Source organism: Pocillopora damicornis, chromosome 6 (assembly GCF_964200805.1).
Source record: "Pocillopora damicornis chromosome 6, jaPocDami1.2, whole genome shotgun sequence".
NCBI lineage: Eukaryota > Metazoa > Cnidaria > Anthozoa > Scleractinia > Pocilloporidae > Pocillopora > Pocillopora damicornis.
In genome coordinates, this window is record NC_142675.1 from 6,127,760 (window position 1) to 6,150,972 (window position 23,213).

A 23,213-nucleotide genomic window follows, 5' to 3' on the forward strand; every position below is an offset into this window, starting at 1 on the left:
TCTGATAGACTATTATTTTTCTAATTCCCAGAGAATATTCACAGTCATACTTTTTACTAATAATAAGTATAATAATGATGATAATAATTATATATATTATAATTTCTATGTTATAGAAATTATTATTATATATATAATATATATATATATATATTTAAGAGGAGACCTCCATCACCCCAAGTGGTTTTCATCAGGTCCTCTGAGGAAAAAGTAAATTAAAAATCAAAGTAAAGTACTTTGTGAGTTCTTTATCTTGAGGAGTTTCTGGCTTTTTCTGGAATGTTCCCTGAAACAACTGCAACTGTTGTTCAAGAACTTACCCACAAGTATCTGCCAAAAGGGAGAAATTAGTTAACTGCTTGCTCTGCACAGAACCTTTCCATGAAATAATTTTTCTTTTCAGGTACCAATTTTCAACAAGAAAGAAGAAATCTTTAGCAGTCTGTGTGATCACTCCATTCCAATGTTAAGGGCAGCCTGGTTCATCAAGATATCATCAGCTTACAACACTGGTATCAATGAGTCCAAAGGCAAAAAGAGAATCATGGCAGACCCAGCTCAAGGTGCGCTCATAAGTACATGACTTAAATTTGTTAAAAAGGCAATTTTACTAAGTTAGCAACAAAGAAATGGTCAGTAATAACAAGTTTTAGTGTGCATTGAAAGCAGCATTCCAAGTGTTTTTAGCTCAATGTGGGAAATTTTTGTGGAGCTTTGGGAAAGGGAGGAAGGGGAGTTTGTATGAGGTTATTTTAATTGCAGTTATTATTAGATGTAGCTACATAGTATTAGATAAGGCAAGAGAGCGCTACTGAGCTTCAGAAAGATCCCCATGATAGTATTATTTTCCATTTAGTTACATAGATAGTTCTACATCAACAGTAACAGGGACTGGCAAAACTAAATGCATGTTGAAAGTTTTATCTATAATAATACCTATCACAAACACCCTAAGTGGTTCACTCTTTCCCTTTGTTATTACAGTAGGAATGGTGCCTGGATGTTTTCATGCTGCATCTTATAGTGTTACATTTTTTGCACTATTTACACCTTGGGAATAAAAGGGTTAATGTTCTGTACTGTATGTGCAGTTAAGACAGTTAGATCTTGAATTGTGAATGCAAGCTTTACTGCTTGCCATAATTGCTGTAAAGATCATGCTTAACCTCTAAACTGCCAAGATCTGATGGTCAATTCTCCTCCCTAACTGCTACACATTTCCTTGTATATTAGTTACAAGTATTTGGTGTGAGATGAAGAGAATAACTTCTACTGTGCTTTACTTGATAAGTTTGAGTATTTTCAGTGCCTGTTTGCTGGATAATGTGTTTTGTAACCCCGATGTCATCTTGCTTCTTTTCAGAATGGACTCATGCTTTGACAAAATTCTTGAAAGACCAGCTAAGCAAGATTGCAGATTTTTATCAAAGCCACTTTGCAGGCATAACTTCTTCCCAACACCAGCAGAGAATGACACCTGAAGTAGAACAAGCACTAAAGCAGTGGAACTACACTGTGCGACTTTCACACTGGCTTTATGAGGTGAGAAACTTGACTTACAACTATCTGTATTTTCATGTATGGGTGTACATGTATGTACTTGTTTTATTAGAAAACAAAAACAACAAGCTAGGCTTGTGACTTCAGGCTCCCTCACAAGTGAAACAGGATGAATGATTTAGACCACTAATTGAGTTATTGTAGAGGGTAATGTACATGTATACACAAGAACATGTGCCATAAAGAAGAAGTTCATGTAATTTTCGCTAACTGACTTTGAAGTGCATGATAAAATGCATGACTTTTTTTTTTAATTGCAATCCTTACAGCAGAAAATTAGCATTAGCTGTTGTAAATTGAAATAGATGATTTCTTACCTTTACACTATTACCAGCACCCAACTAATATGGCCTAACTAGAATCTGGAAGGCACGGGTTTGAATCACGACATTGCCTGAATTTTTGAAGGCTACTTTCTGCAACTGCTACAATTTCAGAATCATTTAACCCTTTAACTCCCAAGATCTGATTGTTAATTCTCTCCTCTACCTGCGACACACTTCCTTGTAAATAAGTTATGAGAATTTGGTGTCAAAGCAAGATAATAACTTTGATCTGATAAGTTTGAATAATCTCATGACCTTTTAAATAATCTTAAGTTATTATGGGGAGAAGTTACCTGTTAATGACTTCTGGGAGTTAAAGTGTTAATTTGTTGGCTTGATTTTCATGAGCAGATCAACTGAAATTTATGTCATTGTAAGTGAAACACTAATATTGTTATTTTGCCAATTTGTAGGAGAGTCTTCTTGACAGACAGGAATTTCTTCAATGGCTGTTAGATTTGTTGGACAAAAGCAAGAATGCAGATGATTTGTTGCTAAAATACCTTATTCCTCTTTTACTAAGGGTACAGTTTGGTTTCTGTTTTGTTCTAACAGCTCAGTATATATACATTTTTGTACACACACTTGTGTGCCAACTTTCTGAGAGTTTCCCCATTACAAAAAGGTTCAATTTTTGACCAATTAAAGCAATTTCAATTTGTGGGGGGAGGGAGGGGGGGGCAAGGATAGAATGAAGTGTTCAAAAATAATGAAACAAAGAAATCAACATTTGGCTGGGCTTGGAAGGGGCTTGCACACAAAAAAGGAAAAAAAGTGTTTGCATTTCAGGCCAGATTTTAATTTTTCTGGCGCCATTTTTTTTTTCAGTATGTTGACCAGATAGTCATGTCCCAAACTCTTGCAAGAGTACTTGCCCAAGTGTGTTCCAAGAAGCTGTCAACATTGTATTCAGCTGCTGAGCAAATGCAGTCTGAGCAACAGAATCAAGGAACAAGCAGTTCAAACAAGACAAGTAGCACATCTGTGCCCAGTCCTGTTCCATCCATTACCCCAGAGAGGTACATTATCTATGTGATGGGGATCTGACTGATTGTTTGGGCACTGGGGTGGTAATCTGTTGGAGCTGGGTTCAAGCCCTCCACCCTGTTATTCACTAGTCTTGTTCTTGGTCATCCTAACCTCAACTCATCGGTTGTGTTTTGCTTATAGCCAATTGATCTGCCTCCTGCCAGTTGGGTTTTTAAGACTTCTTTTTGTTCACAATGTCTTAGTTTGTTCATATTGGCCCTGAAAAGCTCCATGGGGTAGTGGTGAATTAAGTTTACATACACATCATAGATACACACTATGTTTCACCTACTCCTCATCTTGCCATTTGATCAAGTCATAATACTTTACATGCATATTTTGCATAAACAGCTTTAATTGAAACTAAAATTGACAGCTGTGCATTAGTTGTCAGAGTATCATAATGATTTAAATGCCCAACATCTGGAAACTTTCTGCTGCTCCCAGTGTGAAGCTTTACAGTACTTGATTACGGAGTTTAGATCTGAACTGGCCTTCACTTGTAACACAAGAATATGTGCTCTTAGGGCAAAGGAAAATCTTTCCATTGATTGTTGAAGCCACAATATTGCATTGGTAAGATTACAGAAAGGGTCAGAACTAGTAAAAATGGGTGTCATGAGGGTGATGGTGAAAAATGAAAGTTAAGCATCCTTCCAAGGGGGTTGATGCCCCCAACAAGGCAGTCATTTCTTTTGAAACTTAGATAAGCTCCAGGGATATAGGCCAGAGGTATGCTGACTGTTTTTTTTGCCACCCATCTTTTCCTCCTTTTGGTAGTTCATCTCTGACTCCTGTGAATCCTCAGTCTCTTCCTGTGCTGTCACAGTACAAGACATGTCCACAGCATCATGCACTTGTCCTGTCACTGAGTTCAGTTCTCCAGACAATAGCAATCTGCTGCCCTGGTGCTCTGATCTGGAACTCAATTCCATGTGGGGCCAGTAGCAGTAGCATAACAAGCAGTGCAAGCAACTCAACTGTAGCTAACACAGACATGGCTGCTAATAAACCTGCTGTGTTGGGATCCCCACTGGACAGGCTGTCTATTCCACCATCTTCAATGCCTCTTCCATCACCTGGAAATACTCAGGCTTCCCTGAATTCTGAGGTTGGTACCAAGCAAAATGAATGGTTACTCTCTGCTGTTCACATTTTCCTTTGTAACCAAAACTGAAATACTTTTTTTTCAATGTGTGCTATTCAGCTGTTATCTGTGTTGCTTGCAAGTGAGGAAGAAATCAAGACAAGAAGTAAGGCAGTTGAGTCTCACTGGTCTCCAGATAAATACCAAGACAAATCTTCAGGTGAGAAAGAAATCTACTGAATGACTGTTTCTGGACTTTTAAATATTGCTATAATAAACATACATTTCTCCATGCATAAAATTTTACAGTTTGCAGGTGTGTAAAGTTATGGGGTAGATGTTTTCATGTAATTTAGCACTGAAGTCTTATTCCTGTAAACTATTTATATGTACAATGTACATGTAGTGAAGTTTCTTTGGTTTATTTCATCACTCTGTCATCCAGCCATGTACATCTGTGTTGTTGTGTTCTTGTTTCAGTTTGTGTACTTATCGAATTTCATTCAATATTTACAACTACCAATTACTGTAATTAAAACTTAAGCATCACCTTTGTACATTGACACTCGCTTAAAAGATAGGAACAGCACTTTTCAGTATAACAACTGTATATACGTAAAGAGTTCTGTGAATGTCTCAATGTTTTTTGAGTACAGTTCATGCCCTTTTGATTAGTTCGTTCACCTGGAATTCATCACCTCCCCTGTGAATTTGTTTTTCGTAACTATGCTCACTCACTGCACACTTCTACATCTAGTTCTTAGCTGCAGATATAGCTGTTGTCTACAGCCTTTATGCATTATTGCTTTTAAAAGTAAAATACTGCTAGCTCTCAATATCTCTTAACCTTTCTTGAGCCATTGTAAGTTTAATAAAACACATGTACTGTGCATTCATCCTATCATTCACTTTTATTGTAGACGTTTTAACTCAGTAGTACCACATGCCTTTGAATGTAATGTAACATGATAAACTGTTCAACTGAGTAAGTCTTTAACATGCTTAGTGATGCTCTAACAAGTTTATTTAATACTTTTATGCTTAAAATTGTATTTAGTCATAGTTTGTGCTGATTAAATTGTCTTAAATATTAAGCAAGCCATATAATATGTAAATTGAACAGACTCTTCTGGAGTTGAAATAGATTTTGCATTACATACACAAAATAGGCACCATACCATGGGATATACCACTGTACAACTGTACAGTGTTGTGCAGTAATCCTCCCAGCTTTGTGCTTTGTATTATGTTTTACAAAAATATCTTATAGTATCAAAATAATTAATTTTTTTTTCTTTATTGATCATTCACATACATGTAACTTCATTTTTTTATTTCTTTCTTGAGATAAAGTCATTGTAGATATAACGTTTTTAGATTTTTCAGATCAGAAAGCTAAGTAGAGGATTGTAGATGCTAAGGATTTCAACCAATTGTATCTGAAATTTTTACAAGGATTTTCTCTTGAGCAGCACTTAAGGAGAGTTCAATTTGTTTAATTTGTTTTTATTTTCTGTGAGAGATCAAGATCGATTAAGTTGGACGAAAAACTAACCTTGCTGATATGAAGCGTTCTTAAGGCTTTCGAACAAATATGGAACTGTATATAACAGTTTACCTTAAGCAGTTTCTTCTCTCACACAATTCAACTTTAAGATGTAATCTTTTACACCCTGGTATCAGTCTGAACATCCTCCACACTGTTTCCTATACATTTCCTAAGGAGCTGACAATGAGAATTTGTGTAGTAATCAAGAGCTTGTTTAGTTGGTGATCATTTCCTTTACTCCTATGACCGTAATGTTTGATTCAGGGGTGATATTGTAAGGGAGTAACTACACCGTTCTGTAGAAGCTACGGCTGTAGTTACTCTATGGGGACTAAGGGTTCAACTACATTATACAGGGCACAATATATCATCAGTCATGCAGTTAGCAGAACTTCTCTTCGATTCTAACACAGTGATAGACTGAGGCAGTTAGAAAGAATCTGAACTGATTGTTAACCTTTGGTCTTTTGATTCTAAGTCACCACAGGACTCTACCTGACTTCATGCACAGTAGTATACCTGTGGCGTTTGTCTAAATGGACCTTGCACTTCGGTTAATCTTTGCCCAGTGTCCTTGTACGACGATCTTGTTTGTGTCTCTCTGTGATGACTACAACTGTTGAGTTACTGCACAGTGATCGCATGTGTGGAAGATCATTAATCATTAATCATGTACTGGTGTCTTGGGGTTTCCATCTCTTTTAATTACAAAGCAGGAAATGTTGGCTCTTGTCACACATCTGTACTCTGACTGAAGCACTAACTGTTCTTTTAGCATTTACAAAATAATTGCATGATCACTTTGTAACCTGCATGTTTGCCATTTGGTTGAACTACCTGGCTACTCTCAATTTAATAGTCTTTACTTTGAAATTACTTCCTAGAGCATGCACAACGTTTCTTTGAGATTTAATTTCTTTAAACCACATCTATACTTAACTCGAGAAATTTAACTCCATTTCCTCCAGTTGCTTCATTATATAATGGTTAATTTTTATTATTCAGGCACTGCTGACAATAAACAAAAAAATCAGTTTCCGACAAATTCTAAATCTAAGTTTTTAAATGCGAAATCTAGGCAACTGAAAAAATGGTCATCATTGACAGACTACCTTTTAATATAAATATCAATTAAGAAGTTATTTTTTTATTACCAAAATGTGAATTCTAGTAAAGGCTCCTTTATATAAAGGCATACAGAATAAATGAATGCATAAAATATATTTTTTTTTAAAACACCTCTAGCTTTTTGTATAAAGACTATCATAATAACTGAAATTATGACTCAATTATAATATTAAGATACACTTTTGTAGGAAGAGTTTAACAAGTTTTTGCGTGGGTCATTATAACTTTGGACTTTAAAATGAATGACAATTTTCCTTTTTTTTTTTTGGAGCAATCGTTAACATGGCTGTGTTCAAATTAACATGAATGTGCAATTACTTATTTTTTTTCCCTTTTCATGGAGGAGTTTGTGTTTCATTTTGAGACCTTGAAATTATTTAAAATAACATTTTTGAACCAAAGACTAAAATCAACAACAACACTTATAAACGCGTAATAATGTTTTGTTCAAATTTCCTGACACGTATTTAATGCATGTACTCATTGCTGTCAAGTATCAGAAACCTGTGAATACCTTAACGTCTTTGGAAATTTCTAAAGTTTAATTATCTAGGCCCAGTTGTTCAAAGAGCATGTGGCGCTATCCAACAGATCCAATGTAGATCGTCATCCAACGGATATGTGTCAGCAAAACGTACTGCGCTATTTATCCACACTTCGAACAAACGGGGCCCGGTGTTTGGTTATCTGGTTTATGATTGGCACAGACATCTCTGGAAAATATCAGTTCGCAGACTTTTTGGTGTTCATGGTTTTCTGAGCTTGTCAGAAGTATATGTAATTTTAGCATAACGCTATAAGTGGTCTTTCTCAAATGCTTTCATCTGACTGGCTACGCTGCGCCGCTCGCTGTCTGATCCGTGATAAACTGTGAGTGGTTTGTGAGTAGTCAAAGTTTATCTGCGTCATATGTCACGCATAGAAATCTCGACCCATTATCGAATTGTCTCAGTTTATATCTGCTATAAGGTCAAAATTTAACAACAAATCAGGCTTGTGTTTTGATTTTATTTTGTCATCAACTGCATACTGTGAGCCTACTCACCAAGCTCACTGTCTATGCGAGTAGCGTAGCAAATCAGATTGCAGAATTTGTGGTAGAATGCTTATAGTTGAATGGTAATTGTAAATTAAAACACTAAACCCTCTTCATCCACAGCTCAATACTACACGGCTAATTCTCTTTATTTATTTTAGCCCTCTCTATTTCAGTTTTAGCTGTGAAGAGAGTGCTCAACACTTTGGAAATCCTTGACCGCTACAACTTCAACAGAGCAGATTCAACAAGTTCCATTGACTCCCTTTACAGCAAGATTTTTGCTGATTCAATTAAAACGGGAGGACAGGTACGTGTTAACACTTAATAATTTTTCACTTTTGTAGACGTAAAAGGGGAAGCAGTGGCCAGACGGATAAGGCGCTGGTCTCCAAGGCGAGAGATCCGGGTTCGAAAATTGGCTAAGTTGCCATGTTGTGTTCTTGGGCAGAGCAATTTTCCGAAACGATTTCCCTGAAAAATGCAAGAATTTTTTTTTTCTAGTGTTGCTGGCTATACTTATGTAAATACACATTATTCTTAGTGTCCTATTACCCATGCTATTGGTTTCTCTCTGTTTTGTTTTACGTTAGGCATCTGCTACTGATGAGGCAATAGCGCTTCTGTTGTTTGAATGGGCCGTCAGTAAATACCGAGTGGGGAAATTCCGTGCTTTAGCTGTAGCCAAAATATTGCAAAGAAGACAAACTGAGATCCTGGAGGAGGTAAGATGCGTACAGCCTACAGTGCAAATTTTAACGTTGTTGGAAAGTTTTCAAGCACGCTGGCTGTTGCATAGTACATAATTTAATTCTCAATTTTGAGATCCATCAGATATTTCCCTCGCTCGCGAAATCAGAAATATCCAATTCATTTCCTAGATTAGTTTGCAGAATGGGTGTCTTTGCTTAGCTCGGCTGACGGCAGTCTTGTCGTAAGTGACGACAGCTTCCGGTTTTCAAGGCATACGTCTGATATGACGAAAACCTTCGATTTAAGATTCGAATCAAATGGAAGAGCATACATGTAGACTGTTGTTAAAGATGAGGAGAGAAACCTGAAAGAAAACAAAGTTACTTGCTTTTGACTGGTAGTACGTTCTTTGCCAGAGAAAATAAAAAGATCGAGCGAGACTAAGAACCACCGTTTCTCGGTGTACTTAAAGGAACAACGAAAACGATGACACTAGTTCCGTTTCGTTTGACAGAGAGAAAGTTCTCAAGAACAAGGAGAAGAAGGAACTTCATCAAACGCGGTGACTACTGCTGCGAGCACAGTGCCACCTTTCCAAAAGGTGTTGATGAATTTTCTGGACAATTACGCTCCCGTAGTCGGTAAGTATTTATGTGGACCACTGTTTGTCTTTCTTTCAATCCTCTGGTTTGGGGGTTTTGTTTGTTTGAGTATAAAGTGCTTTCAAAAAGGGAAGGGTAATATGAATAATACGCTAAACGCCACCTTCACTTCTGGCCGAAAGCCATTAGAACTCTTCTTTTTGCAGCTAAGCTAGCTTCGTTGTCCCATTTCCTCCTTTTCCCTGAGGATTTCCTCTCTTTTTCTTTTTTGTCTCTTATCTTGACTTCTTTTATTTCTTTTTTCTTTCTGGTCCCCTAATTTCCTTCCTTTCTTTTCCCTCCCTGTCTTTCGTTTTCCTCTCTTTTCTTCCATGTGTCTCTAAAATCTAAAAATCCTCAATCCGCCTATTTCCAAAATAGAGTAGACTTATACACGGTTTTTTACTGTACCAAGTTGGTTGTAATGACTTTGCTCCATTGTTTTGCAGATGGTGGTTACCAACACAACAAGACACATCCAAGTTTTGCACAGTTGACCCTCCTGTTTGGAGAACTCATCAGAAATGAAGTGTTCTCGCACAACTCTTACATGTGTACCCTCATATCAAGGGGGGACCTTCAACCCACCCCACCTGTTTCCATCCCCTCTCCCCCACGACCAGTTATACAAAGCATTGAACACCCCCCTGAAGCAGATCCGATGGGCATTGAAGAGTGTGTACAAGAGGGTGATGCTCAGGGGGGAATAGACATCCATGGTCTGGTGAGTTGCTTTTTCATTATTACACCTTTCACATATACCTGCCTCTTGACCGATATTTCCCTTTCGCATAGGGGTGATCATGGCAGGGGAATTCGGACCCCCTCCCTTTCTTCCCCCCCCCCCCACGCCCGCCCATCCCCTTATTTAAAGGCTTGTCCACTTTAGAACATCCCATTATAACTCTCTCCCCCCCTCCCCTTCGATAAAAGGCCCCCTCCTAGTTTCCTTGTTAACTCACCCTCTAAGCATTCTCGCTGTGTACAAACCTATTTCTGAAAACCTCAGAAAATTCAGGAAGAGAAGTAGTCCATTTTAATCCATTACTTTTTTTTTTTGTCAATTGGATCTCAAACTTTGCAAATCTCGATCTTAAATGTGAACACTACAAAAGAAAAATAGCCCAGTAATTATAAAAATGCCCAATAATTACAAGCAACCGTGAGCGATATCCACTAATTTTGTTTGTTACCCATCTCCACAGACCTGCCAAGAAGATCTTGGCCGTAAGGACAGCAGCAGTGACAGTGAGTTGAAGATGTCTCAGCACCTTCTGGATCAGGAGCTGCTGGTACATCAAAACAGACTCATACAACTTCTTGACCAAGGCGATAATGAAATTTTTGCAGATCAGGAAACCCCGATACTAACTGCTGACCTTTCAGGTAAGATTATATCAACAATTCTCTGAATTAAATTATTGGAAAACTGAGGTGGTTCTACCCCTCCTAGTAAATGTTTATCTCTGTAGATAGGTGAATCTTGAAATGTTTACAATGATTCAAAATGGGGGCCACTGAAATCGGTCTTACATCATGTGCACATTTAAGTTTGGTGAAGGCTTTTAATTTAGTCTTTTGCTGCTATGGTAACCCAGCATGTCAAAGAATTACCTCAACTTGTGGATTAAAAAAAATGAGCATTTAGGGGCGTTATATCTCAGTTATTTGACAATTTAATTTTCACTTTAGCACGACAAACATTTGCATTTTAATTTGTATTGATATTAACTTAATTTTAATGTAAAATGGTTGATTTTTGTTTTGGTTATTGTTCTTATTTTTAACCAGCTGTCGCAAACAACACAAAACTTGAGACAGGCCTGGCAAATCCGTCCTCTCTGACCGCTGACCAAAGAGACAACTCACTCATGGATTCAACTTGCACACTTCCCAAAAAGTCGCAGCATGCACAGTACGCCCAGCATTTTCCCATTCCTGCTGAGAATGTCACAGCACACGAGAGTAACCAGCGGCTTATCTTGTTGTACGGAGTGGGTAAGGTGAGAAGCCAGGCAATAGCCACAACCAAAGAAGTGATGAAGGCGCTCTGTGCCATGCTGAATGATCTGGGGAAGGTGGACGATTCTGGGCTCTGTACTGATCAAGGGCAGAGCAATGAGTATTTGGTTTTGAAGCGAGAAAGAGATGAAAAAAGAGCCGTGCTCTACAGGTTAGTGTGAGATCAATACTTGTGTTATAATACTTCGCGTAAGAAGCTGAGTTATACACGCGTTTTGATTAGTTATTATATATGATCCAGTGGGGAACGAACGCATAGATGACATCACCAGCAACAAATTGTTAACACTAAATTACCTGTTATACTCTCCCACGGACGTGGCACCACAGTTTTTTTAGAAACTTACCCCTTTATTAAGAAACAACTGTTTTGTATCCAGTACTCCATAAGTTAGTGTAAGAACTGCTCATATGTCAGTTCACTTCATATCACGTTGCTTGGAGTAAATCATAGAGGAGGATTGATTCAAGAAAGAAACTCTTAATAGAATAAATAATGCGTTTATATGACAAACCCTTTGGAAAATAGCAACACAGCATTGTTCCGCAACGTTGTCATTGCAAAATATTACACGCGGTTTGACCACCTCAGCAATTTTATCTCACACTCGTTTTCTTCTTCACCAACTACTATCAGTTTCCATATGTTTGTTTTGTTTGATCGTTTTTCCTTCAGCAAATTTTCAAACCTCACGTGCTTTGACCAGTACTTAGCCGTTGCGAAGTGCACCAACATTCTTCGCGACCAGAAAGCCAAACAACCCAAGATATTTGGTTTAGTAATGCCCACACCGACACTGAGCCAACTTGAATTCCTGTACGACTTGTTCGAACTTTCTGGTGATGTTCATGGACTTCTTGACTTTGTGGCGTACCTGCTTATGCCAAGTGAAGAAGATATATCAACCACGCAATTACCACAAGTTAAAACAGTCGTTGGGACATTACCAACTAAGTCAGTTGTGGTAGTCGCGATGCTTCGCAAATATCACGCCTGTCTAATGTTGCTCCCCGAACACACAACAAGGATTTTCAGAGGGTAAGATTTTCCTTTTTGAGTCTTTGCTCAGACAGACATCAGTTAGAGGCGGTGGAAATGAACAAGTTATTCGAGTATTTTTAACGTAGGAGTGATGTCACACCATCTAAGTGGGATACTACAAAATACACTGACTTCATTGCTTGTTAGAGGGTGGAAACTTTATTTACCTTCGGATTTTTATAGATAGCTTGGATTAAAGGGAGCTTTTCTCCCCAAGGCCAATTCGGAAGCGGGCATGGCACTTAGTGAGAGCGCTCGCCTCCCGCCACTGTGGCCTGGGTTCAACTCCCAGACCTGGCGTCACATGTGGGTTGAACGCGTACTTTGTTCTCTAACTTACTCCAAGAGTTTTTTTTCCGGGTTCTCCTTTCACAAAATATTATATTGAGGCGCTTCTCTTTTGAAAAATCCGTAAGACTTAGATACAAGGTCGTCTTCAATGGTAAAATGGACAATGAACTGTGGTAGATGAACCTATAAAAAGTCTCCGAGTAAACCAACCACCTGTATTTAAATTATTTTCATAATAATGAATTTTTATGAAACGAGCGGCTAGCTTTAAATTTACCCATTTGAAGTTTTTCGGTGGCTGTTTTAAAAAATGAATATTGATTCCAGGCTCCTTGCTGCCGTGGAAAACATCGCTTACCCAGGTATTTGCTCGTCGCCTGAAAGATGCATTCTGGGACTGCTTTTCGACCTTTACTCATCTTGTGCCCATCTCAGGGTAAGTTGGCGATAAAAAAGTCAATGTTCAGATTGTGGCGTACTTGACCACAAAAACAGTCGAACTGATAAATGTCTCGCTCTCGGAGCCTCTTCAGTCCTTTAGAAATGTTGAAACACTATGTTGGTCATGAAAATTACACTGACCCGTTAAGTTGTTCATGAAAACAGATCAAGTGTTATGTTACTTCACGTGGATTGCCAGGTATTCGTATTTCTACCGCTATTCATGAGTACCGCAGGCGAAAAGTAGAGGTTGTCTTATACCTCCTTAGAGTTCCTAAGTGAACCCTCTGCTTCTTCGTTTATTCTAACAGCCCCATTGTTGTTTATTTTTTATTAACGAGTATCAGTTTGACTGTAAACTTATGAATATCATGTATGTGAGCTGCGCATTAATATATGAATATTTAATTTAATTTAATTTATTTATTTACTTCTATAGCGCCCTTTAACATTTATATGATCAAAGGCGCTTTACAATTAGTGTCTCTTCCACCCATCCCACCCCAGGGGAGGACATCCACCACACAGTAATCTCGTGCGTGGGAAATTAACGTCTCCTACCCCAACCCTGCAGGAGACGGGGCCTACGGTTTTACGTCCTATCCGAGAAGTGAGAGAAATCCGAGAATATGAGAGTGATCTTCGTAGTAAGGAACACTACTTAAGCAGAAGTGAAAATAAATCCTTAAAGAATTTAGGCCTATACGGAAGTTGAAGATCATTCTCATATTCATCGAGTATCTATTTGACGTCTTAACTTTTATCTTATACTTTTTTGCAGTCAAAGTATGCGGATATTTTCAGCACTGCTTTCACTAAAATCAAGCAAGCAGTGTGTTCGAGCACCACTCCATCAGCTTGCACTGAACCGTACGAACCAAAGTTTATGGCAGAGTACTTCCAGAACCCAAGGTAACCAAGGGCGGGGCAAGGAGGGAATCCTGTGGTGTACTGTATATCCCTCCTTTGTTCCTTTGTTAAGGAAATTACTGATCATTATTTTGTAAAATGAAAAGTAACTTGACGTTCCCTCAATTACTACGAAGGCGCTACTTTACGCACCTCCCCCCCTCCAAGTAAAATAAAATAGTTCCTTTCCCCATCGTAACATAAGGGACCAGTCATTTTTTATCGCCAATGGGATAAACTTTAGAATGGTTCCCCCTTAAACCTGTGTAGTTCAAGTGATTGATAGTCACTCTTAACTGAAATTCAATTTGAACGTCTCAGGACCAAGAGGCTCGATGGCATCTGGGATTATCTTCTGAATCACGAGAAACCATGTGATGTTTACAGCTTTGTGTGTAATGCCATGATGAATGTGTGCAACTGTCAGAATAGCGAAAGGTAATATTATAAAAGGTTAGGCCAGTAACAGGTAGGAACCGAAAAGAATTTGAAAAAAAAAAGAACGCATTTTGAGCTCACACGCTTCACCGGTACTCCAAAACAGGCGCAACAAGCTCGGCTCTTCGTATGAGCTGGAGTACAGGTTGTTTTAAAGAAAATTTAAAGCTTTAAGCAAACGTGAAAACGGCTTTTCAACCGTATTCAAATCTAATTCGGTTTCATCAACTGCGTTGATAACGGTCGCATTTAGTTCTTAAACTGTCCATGAACAGCTCTTTCGTTATGTGTTTTCCCTCTTTTTTCCGTTCCTGGAATAAAAATACCTGCGATATCAGTATAGGGTCTTAGTCCAGAGTGCTAGCTTCATTATATAATACTATCACTGAACTGTATCTGAACTGTATCCACAGATTGTACGACATCGGTGTTCTGTGTGCAGAGGTAACTGCCCATCATGACAAGCTCAGTTCACAATGGCTTGGCGTTCTCAGAGCACTGTGTTGCTCTTCAAACAGCTCTTCGGGATTTGTGGATTTGCTTTTGGAAGTAGATGTAAGTATAGCGGCAAGCTAAAAACTAATTACTCTAGGCAAACGCTAAGGGGGAAAACCTGCAAGACTAAAATCTGCATTTTTCTTAGTGAAACCATAAGGTTTTTACATAATAGTCCAGATTACAGCAGTGTGCTTTGTTTTGATCATTTGTTTTAATCATTTGATCGAGATGATTTTGCTATGAGAAACGAAAATTAGTGAACATGGTGACGTAAAAAAGCGCATTTTAGTTGATTAGTATAAAACCAAAACCAATGTATTCAAAATGGCCAGTCAGAATGAAGGAAGATATCCTAACGAGCCGATTTAACATCTAATTGGTTGAGGGGGGTGACTTGAGTATTCTGGACCAATCACTGAGCGAAGTAAGGTAAAACCAATGCAACCCCAAGAAAAAGTAGTTACCTTAAGCCAGCAACTTTAGTAGCTGAAGACTTCTCTCACGATCTTGCTTACAGGTCGGGGATTTATCAATTCATGAGTCCGTCGCCACATTTACAGCTTTACTAATAGCCAGAAGTTGCTTTTCATTGGAAGATGTCATCTATCACGTGGCGTTACCCTCACTTCTTGCCGCCCTTCCGTCAGGTGAGAAATTTAACACACGTTATTTTTTAGTTCTTTTATATTTTGAAGGATTTGATCGTAGGAAGCAGAGGAGTTGTTTTCGACTGTAGTTCCGGCTATTTCCATCATGCCATTACAGCGTCACTCGGTCTTGCTGATTTATCGTCAGTTTATGCGATCGTGTTACACATCTGTTGACTTTCTCTCTGCATGAAGAAAACCGTACTATGTAATGTTACTCTCGGTGGTTCGCGCCTCGCACGGAAAGCCTCGCTTACCGAACTTTCTTCCCACGGAAAAGTTCGCTTACCGACAATTGCCGCAGTACATAGGATTTCAACAAACGAGTGATGTGATAGCATGTATTGACGGTAACTCAATCAAGTATCTCCCCGTGGTAATGTATTTTTGTCAGTTAAAACACCATATTGCGCATTATGTTATGCATGTTTCCATTGTGGTGGAAATCATTGGTAAGGTGAACTGAAAGTCGTTTGTCACTCGTCACTCGAAGTGATTTTGATATGACTTTTTTTTACTCTGTTGTATTTTTAGGTGTGGAGAACCAAGAAGCGGAGCCTGGTGCGAGGCTGACATGTCACTTGTTATTGAGGCTTCTTGACGAGTCCACTGACGTCATGTCACATGACCACTCGTCGGCGTTAAAGTTTCCCTTTAAATCATCTCACGACCATCACCTACTGTCTGCTGCGCATGACAGTATTCGAATTGGCCCTGTTCTAGCAGCGTTGAAGGCCATGCTCAAGCTGTCGGAAGCCGGTATGTTGTACCGTTCAAGGTCTAGTTCGGTATGTTCGTTCTGTTCTAGATTCTCGGTCATTGTACATGTAAACGAGCGAAATAGCGAGTGCGCAATGTTATGTTTCCATGACAAACTTTTTTTTCGCGTTCATGCTCTTTCCTTTGTGTTCACTGAGCGAAATCATGGGCGTAAATCGCAGCTGGAATATTACTAAAGACTATAAATTCTGATCGTCTTCTTGAACTGAGAGCTTGGTCATGTCTATGGTCAACGAACAAGAAACACCACCTATCAATTAATTTTTTTTTTTCAATTCAGGCAAAGCAGGAGACAGTGGTTCTACCAGCACTAGTGATACCACTCGAGATGACTCTTTCCGAAGTTTGTTCTCCAATAGATTGGACGACTTCATGGATAGCACGTCCAGCACTGGGGACATTTTTCCTCCTCCACTGGCCTCGAGCAGATCAGGTGGGCTGAAAACTGCTTTGCTAGGTAGCTAATTCCTCCACCTTGTCATTATCATTTGATTCACTTATGAATGCACAGGACTCTGAAGACTAGGTTCACACCGTGGCCGGGACATTATGTTATGTTCTTGGGAAAGACACTTCTCCCTCACAGTGTCTCTCTCTACACGGGAGTATGAACCGTCAGAGAAACTTGACGTAATGCTAGATGGTTACTTGCGATGGATTAACATGCCATTAGGGAAGCGGGAAACACATTAAGTCACTTAAAACTGCTGGAACTTGAACCGGAACAACCAATTTTTTTGTACCTCCCTCTCTCTCTTGCTATCTCCCCACTTGATCCCCTTGAATCCCTAGAAATGAATGCCCCTAGAAGGCCTACAAGAGCGTTTGCTGTAAATCCTAATTTGATTCAATCCTTGTAGCAATGGAGACTTCGAACATCAGTGTGTTCGCTGGTTTTGCGTTGCAAGTGATTTGCCGTCAGGAATGGGTGAGAGAGAGATGCCTTCAAGATCCACAAATACTCTGTTCACCCGAGCATTTACTTGATCCAGCAATATCTCCCAACCAGGTATTTACCGGCTCTGTGATAATTATCTATAGTGACAATCACGATATTGTTTTCACGATGTTTTGTGTTCCTCTTGTTGTCCAATCCTTTAGAGAATAGACCTCTTAAGCAGGTAAGTTTATTTCCCAGTTTAGGTCATGTGATGATACTGGAGAGAACTTTTTCGTTAACTTTCGTCATTTTCACGTACACTTGCACGCATCTTGTACAAAATCTTGTACAAAAGATAGAGGTGAAACTCCTTTGAGAACAAAAGAGACAACTCTACCCCAGAACAACTAATTGGAACGATGCGCGGACCGTGCGCTGCTTATAATCTTTCACGAAAATTACATGCCTTTTTGTGCAGGTTCTATCGTTGTTCATGTTGTTGATCACTTTCTCGCAGGCGAGGAAATTGCTGCATTTGATTTGTTATCCTGCTGGTGTCCCGTCATCCATTGGTGGCCTTATTGCTAATAGTAATGATATGGAGACGATGCATGAGGCTGCAAGCAGGATACTACAGGTCAGTGGTTTTTTTGAATGATAACCTTTGGTGTTCAACGATTACAGAAGCAACCTTAGCTAATATTTACGGGAGTTCTTAGTTTACTGAATCATTTGCTTCTGTTTTTTTTTTCTCTACTTGTTTACAGAACTTGGATCAGTGGTCTTTGAGGAAATCTTGGTTGGAGTTACAGCTTATGATCAAACAGGTTTCTAAAGAGGTATCCCACAATTCATCTTTTCTTTCACGTATTGTTTGAGCGAGGAAAAGTAATTCAATTAACTTGATTTTTGTCTTAGGAAACCGGACCTCTACTAGATGCAGTCGCTACAAGCGCCATGAGTGTCTTCGTCCAGCGGCATGACACCACTCCGCTAGCAACAGCCCATAGCAACCAAAAATCTGTGGTAGTAAAAGGACCAGAATGGCTAGTCGCTCCTTTAATCTCTAAATTGTCTAACTCGGTACAAGGCCGACTCCTGAAGGCTGCTGGTGAAGTACTGGACACCAAACAATGGTGGAAGGAACATTCGGCAAAGTCCTCTGTGTAAGATAAATTTATACTGTGTAATCTACTATTAATTAAGGAACATATGTAAATTTCTCTTTTAGTTTTGAAATGGGTCGATGTCATCAGTTTGTGATTTTATTGGCAAAGAAGTGATGATAATGTTAATGAAATAAGTAACTTTACTTTCAAACCAAAATTTGAAGCGATCATCGTTTTCGAATCTGTTTATTTTCCCGAATTGTTTGTTTGATCTTGTCTGTGGCTCTAGGGGAAAATTGTGAAAAGGGGTTTCGTTTCTAGAGTAATGGTGGTGCTGCGTTGGTGTGGGGTATAACACGATAATTTGGTTTTACCAACTGAGTTAATGTAAATTGGCTATCGTAAAGAGTTTCTAAAGCTGACTGACTAAGGGCTTACGCTCGAAACATCAGCTCTAGAAACTCTTAGGAGCCATATTGGAAAACTCTCAGCAATCTCCTCTAATGCAACACCATTCTTTAGCGAAGTGTCACTGCCACTAGAATTCTTGTTTCAATTATCGCTTATTTTTCCCTTATTTTCTTTTGTGTCCTGCCAGGCCAACTTTAGTTCACACGCAGCCTTTCCTGTCTCTGGTGCTCGCATGTCTCAAGGGGCAAGAGGACCAGCGGGAAGGACTTCTGGCTTCCATACAGCGGCAGTTGGCTCACTTACTGCAATCCTCAGTTGAGGTTTGTGTGTTCCCCTCTGTTATAGATGATTTCCAGTCTGAGCTGAACAGCCTCCTTACTTAATGTTTGTGAGCTTCAAGCATGAATTTTAAGAAGTTTCGCGGCAAGGAAAAAAGTGGCGGGCGCCAGTCTACTTAACTCGCCGCTGCGTTCTCGCCAAACTCAGTAGGAGAAGAACTCTATGTGTAAAAGGAATTTCTAGAAAATTAATTTACTCGGTTATCATCATCGTCGGCGTAATTTTTTTTTGCACGTGAAATCATTGAAAATTGTCAACAAAACCTGGCGTCTTCGTAATTCCTCATAGGAATAATATGATGGCACTAGTAAAAGAACCTTGGTGAATTTTGGAGCCTGCTGATGAGTTAGGCAGATGGTTTTTTTTTTCTTCTTGTCACGAGCGTGGAACAAAGAAAAGATCCTGAGTTCTCAGGTGGAATCCAGCCTTTGGTTTCGACCCAGACCCTCCTACTGGATCGCGAATCCGAAGTTCTGAGGTTCGATTCTGAAAACGGGACTTTTTCTCTTGGATCACGCTCGTGACAAGATGGAAAAATAAAATCCTTCTTCATAGTATGTCTCACTTGCTTTTAAATTTTGAAAATAGTTATTTCAAGAATTGAATGTTTCTCGCATTCGTGTCACCTTTAGAGATATGTTTCTCAGCCAACAGCTAGATTTTTGAAAAAAATCGTATGACAAGTAGATCTTGATATGGAAACAGATTTCTCCTTTAACTTCCGTATTTGAGTACGAACGCGTTAACATTTTACCTTAATCAAAGAAACACTTAGTATGCTTTTTTGTTGTTACTTTTTGCACTGTAGGAGAGATGCCCCACCGATTTAAAGAGCAAAGAAGTCCTCCAAGAGGCCTTGCACTTGAGGATTAGCCTGGTGAGTCCTTTGCTTGCCCTGCTTTTGTCAGTTTTGAAGTATTTAAGTATTTATGATGAAGAATCTTCTCAACGTATTTATTCAATCGAGTGCCCCGGGCGGTTATTCAAATGTTTGACATTGAGAGCGGGTGCTTTTGCGAGACCAAGTGCTCATTCGATTTCACCCTTTTTCACCCTTTCTCCCCTTCCCCTCCCCCCTCCCCCCCTTCTCCACCCTCAGTAGGCAGTAAGTTCATTTTGCAACAAAACAATAGATAACAAAAAATCGTTAAGATAAACTGTTGATGGTGAATTGTAAGCCAGTAAAGAAACAGCCTTTTTTTTTTCTAAAATGTGGGTGCATAGTAACTTTTCGTACCCATAGAGTGGGCGCTTATTCGACGTCGGGTTACTTGAGTTCTTAAGTGCCCATGCCAAGATTACAATCAGTATACATGCAACCGATAAATTCGCGCTCAACCGTCAAAGTTGTTTGCCAATCTGGGACGAGACATCTTTTTGGGTTTATATTAAGACTGCTTATCCACTTTGTAAGGATGTCTGACTTGTCCTATTTTTCTTGGTTCTTCATGAACAGCTTGGTGCCATGTTTGACACGATTCAACGCAGCAGTCAACTATCTAGTGATTGGGCTACACTTTTGTTCCAACTCGTCAGCTCCGGTACAATCACTGCTGACTCACTGCCTTCGAAAAAGTATGTTATTTAGTAATTTTTCTTTGTTTTTCCCCCTGTGTGTTGTTACTGTTGCTGTTGTTGTTTTTGTTGGGTTTTTTTCCCTTGGGTAGAAATAACGCCAGGCACTCTTTTAATGTAGGCAGGAATCGATTTTATCTCAAAAGATTAATTCATATTCACAGATATTCTTATTCTGCAATAGATGATTCCTCAATTCTAAATACAAAATCGTAGACACGCTCGAAAACTGTAATCGCCTTCGATACGATAAGACAAGGTTTTGTGAAATTGCGAAGTTGCGAAAGATGATGAAGATATGATCAAATTTACCGTTTTTCAATCTGGAAAGCACTCAATTGTGTCCGATAACAGTAACTGTGGAAATTATTCTTTTTCATTAAAAGAGCAGTTAAGCTTCACCTGGAATATATCTTTTGTAGCATTTTGCTAAAATGACTGTTTTAAAGTCTTTTTAGCAAAGTTTTTTTTATAAGTTTTTTAATTCAAATTGCTCGTTGTCGAGCTCGTCGTGGATTGTACAAGTCTCTCGACCCTTTGCACCACAATATAGAATGCATATTTTCCATACAGTTCTCTGAACATTTCCTAAGATGCTCACAAGAAGAATTTCTATAAGTTACTAGGTGATCGTTTCCTTTATTCTCATGACCTTAATGTTTGATTTAAGATGACATTATCAGGAGAAATTAGATATCAGTCACTCGCAGGGGTTAAATGTTTGACTCACTTTGCAACAAACTTATCTGTCAACCATCTCTGCTGACTTCGTTTTAGGGAGTTATTGACAAATGTTCTGGATATGGTGTCAGTTCTGATTAGTGTTGTTTCTAACACGGAATCGCCACACGGACAGTCTGCTGAAGAAAGCCGGAAAGCAGCTTTTACACTCTTCAAGAAGCTCAAGGTATAAATGTCTACTTTTACAAAAGCTCAGACCTCACGTGCAAAGTCTGAAGGGTAGGGGGGACGGGAGAAAGGTTGTAATCACACCCTACTCCTTATGATTAATTTGACTCGGGGAAAGAACTGGACTACTTCTTACCTTCCTTTCACTGACACTAATAGTGTGACAGTGCAAAAGTTGAAATCACCAAAGGTCATTTTGGTTACGCTCTGTAAGTGTGATTTTGGTGTAACGTTGTTCCATTAACGTAGGTTCTTGTCTTCCCGTGAAGGAAGAAATTGCTGAGTATAATTTTCTTCCTTTTAGACCTTATTCACCCTATTGTGTTGTTCTCTTATGGCATGTGATGTGGCGGTTCTCGAGGGAGTATTTGGTTTTAAGTTGGTTAAACGCACGGTTCTAAGCTCGTTTGATTTTCACAAAAGCAAAGTATTGAGGCTGAGGCAAGCTTTGCAAAGAGTAGTGGCGACAAATCTTTACGAAAACCTGTTCAGTGCACCAAACATTTCTTTGCTACACGATCGGGAACTAATGAGGGGCAAGACCTTTTTTACGATAAGATGATTTTCCAGCTGCGATCAGTCGCCCGAATTCAAATCAGATTGAACTTATGCCACTGACCACAGCTAAAAATATAATCACAAAAATTCTTCGTTATCCATGTCACACGAGGAGGATTTTTTTTTCTATTTTTCCTCACTCTATAACGGAGTGACTTGTTTGGAAGTATTATACAAGGAACGGTTTGTTGCAAGGTGCTGTCGCTGTGAATATGTCCCGCCCCCTTAAGGATTTTACGTGCGCTCCGATGGATAATTAGTTTACGGTGCACATGAGGACTTAGCTAGAACATTTATGTTGCATTTCGGCAAAGGAAAAGTTTGCTCTTGGACATTTTGCTTGTCAGCTGCTTGTTCGTTTGATTGTGTAATTGATTGACGCTATATTTTTTGGTTATTTTCAGCGGGAACTTGCTGGAAAAAGTCCCATTGACATCATGCAGCAGTGTAAACAGCTCCTACCCCTCCCCTCCCTTTCACACAATGTGTTCACTGTTTCACCTGTCAAAGACACACCCGCGAATCCTGGGCAGACTGTAGACAAAGCTCTCACAGGAGGACCAAGCACCAGCCAGGTACCTGTTCGAGAGTTCCTTTCATATTTAGACGTTATCAGTAGCATTTTGTGAGTTGAATAAATGTTATGAATTATACACGTGAAAAGGCACCTACGCACGTCGTGAAAGTCGACCGGGTTGCATCTTTAATCTCTTGATTAAACACTCTTTTGACCATTTACGTTTCGACCCAACGAAATGGAAGCAAAAACTGGGCTTACGTATCCAATTTCACGCGCAAGGAAGGCTCTTTTGTATTGGAAAATTCCAACATTTATTACAGTGCATGTACATAATGTTTATTTTCAAGCAAGGAAGATAAGATTGTCTTCCCAAAGTGTACGACTTTTTTCATGCACAGTTTGACAGTTTCACTGCTTCAGTTTTCCCCTTATTTTTTATTCGTTATCTCACTTGTACCAGGGCTTGCAGATAACAGGCAAACAACGAATCAGTGCATGGGAACTTATGGAGGGGTACAAAAACCCCTCACCTCTGTCGTGGGCGTGGTTTGGTGCCGTTCGGATTGAGCGTAAACCTCTGAGGTATGAGCAAGATTTTCGAAGACTTCTGCATCACACACATCCCAGAAGACGGCCGCTTAGTTACTTCCTTAGTCCTGCTCCTGACAAAGAGGACGAGCAAGACGAAGAGGAAGATAGAATAGAGTTAGATGCAGCAGCAGCGGACAAGTCAAGTCAACCTGCTACTCCACAGACTCCAGCGGACAATAAAGGTGAAAATAGTACAGATATAAA

At 39.3% G+C, this 23,213-nt stretch overlaps 1 protein-coding gene across 2 annotated transcripts in view; it reads left to right on the top strand.

Moving 5' to 3' along the window:
- The window catches only part of LOC113676581 (mediator of RNA polymerase II transcription subunit 12-like protein), a 32,004-nt gene that overhangs the window by 2,703 nt on the left and 6,088 nt on the right, over positions 1-23,213 (top strand). The window contains exons 6-35 of one of the 2 annotated variants that reach the window (XM_027193253.2): positions 404-563; positions 1,364-1,542; positions 2,300-2,410; positions 2,715-2,905; positions 3,696-4,026; positions 4,123-4,222; positions 7,877-8,025; positions 8,309-8,440; positions 8,923-9,049; positions 9,499-9,773; positions 10,255-10,435; positions 10,841-11,222; positions 11,748-12,110; positions 12,732-12,840; positions 13,627-13,757; positions 14,076-14,192; positions 14,606-14,747; positions 15,208-15,337; positions 15,872-16,096; positions 16,398-16,550; positions 16,978-17,126; positions 17,515-17,634; positions 17,765-17,836; positions 17,916-18,163; positions 18,705-18,837; positions 19,665-19,733; positions 20,313-20,431; positions 21,209-21,338; positions 22,303-22,473; positions 22,879-23,191. In XM_027193253.2, the coding sequence (XP_027049054.2) occupies positions 404-563; positions 1,364-1,542; positions 2,300-2,410; positions 2,715-2,905; positions 3,696-4,026; positions 4,123-4,222; positions 7,877-8,025; positions 8,309-8,440; positions 8,923-9,049; positions 9,499-9,773; positions 10,255-10,435; positions 10,841-11,222; positions 11,748-12,110; positions 12,732-12,840; positions 13,627-13,757; positions 14,076-14,192; positions 14,606-14,747; positions 15,208-15,337; positions 15,872-16,096; positions 16,398-16,550; positions 16,978-17,126; positions 17,515-17,634; positions 17,765-17,836; positions 17,916-18,163; positions 18,705-18,837; positions 19,665-19,733; positions 20,313-20,431; positions 21,209-21,338; positions 22,303-22,473; positions 22,879-23,191 (5,212 nt within the window). The remainder of the gene's footprint in view (positions 1-403; positions 564-1,363; positions 1,543-2,299; positions 2,411-2,714; positions 2,906-3,695; positions 4,027-4,122; positions 4,223-7,876; positions 8,026-8,308; positions 8,441-8,922; positions 9,050-9,498; positions 9,774-10,254; positions 10,436-10,840; positions 11,223-11,747; positions 12,111-12,731; positions 12,841-13,626; positions 13,758-14,075; positions 14,193-14,605; positions 14,748-15,207; positions 15,338-15,871; positions 16,097-16,397; positions 16,551-16,977; positions 17,127-17,514; positions 17,635-17,764; positions 17,837-17,915; positions 18,164-18,704; positions 18,838-19,664; positions 19,734-20,312; positions 20,432-21,208; positions 21,339-22,302; positions 22,474-22,878; positions 23,192-23,213) is intronic. The other variant, XM_027193254.2, reaches the window with a different exon arrangement.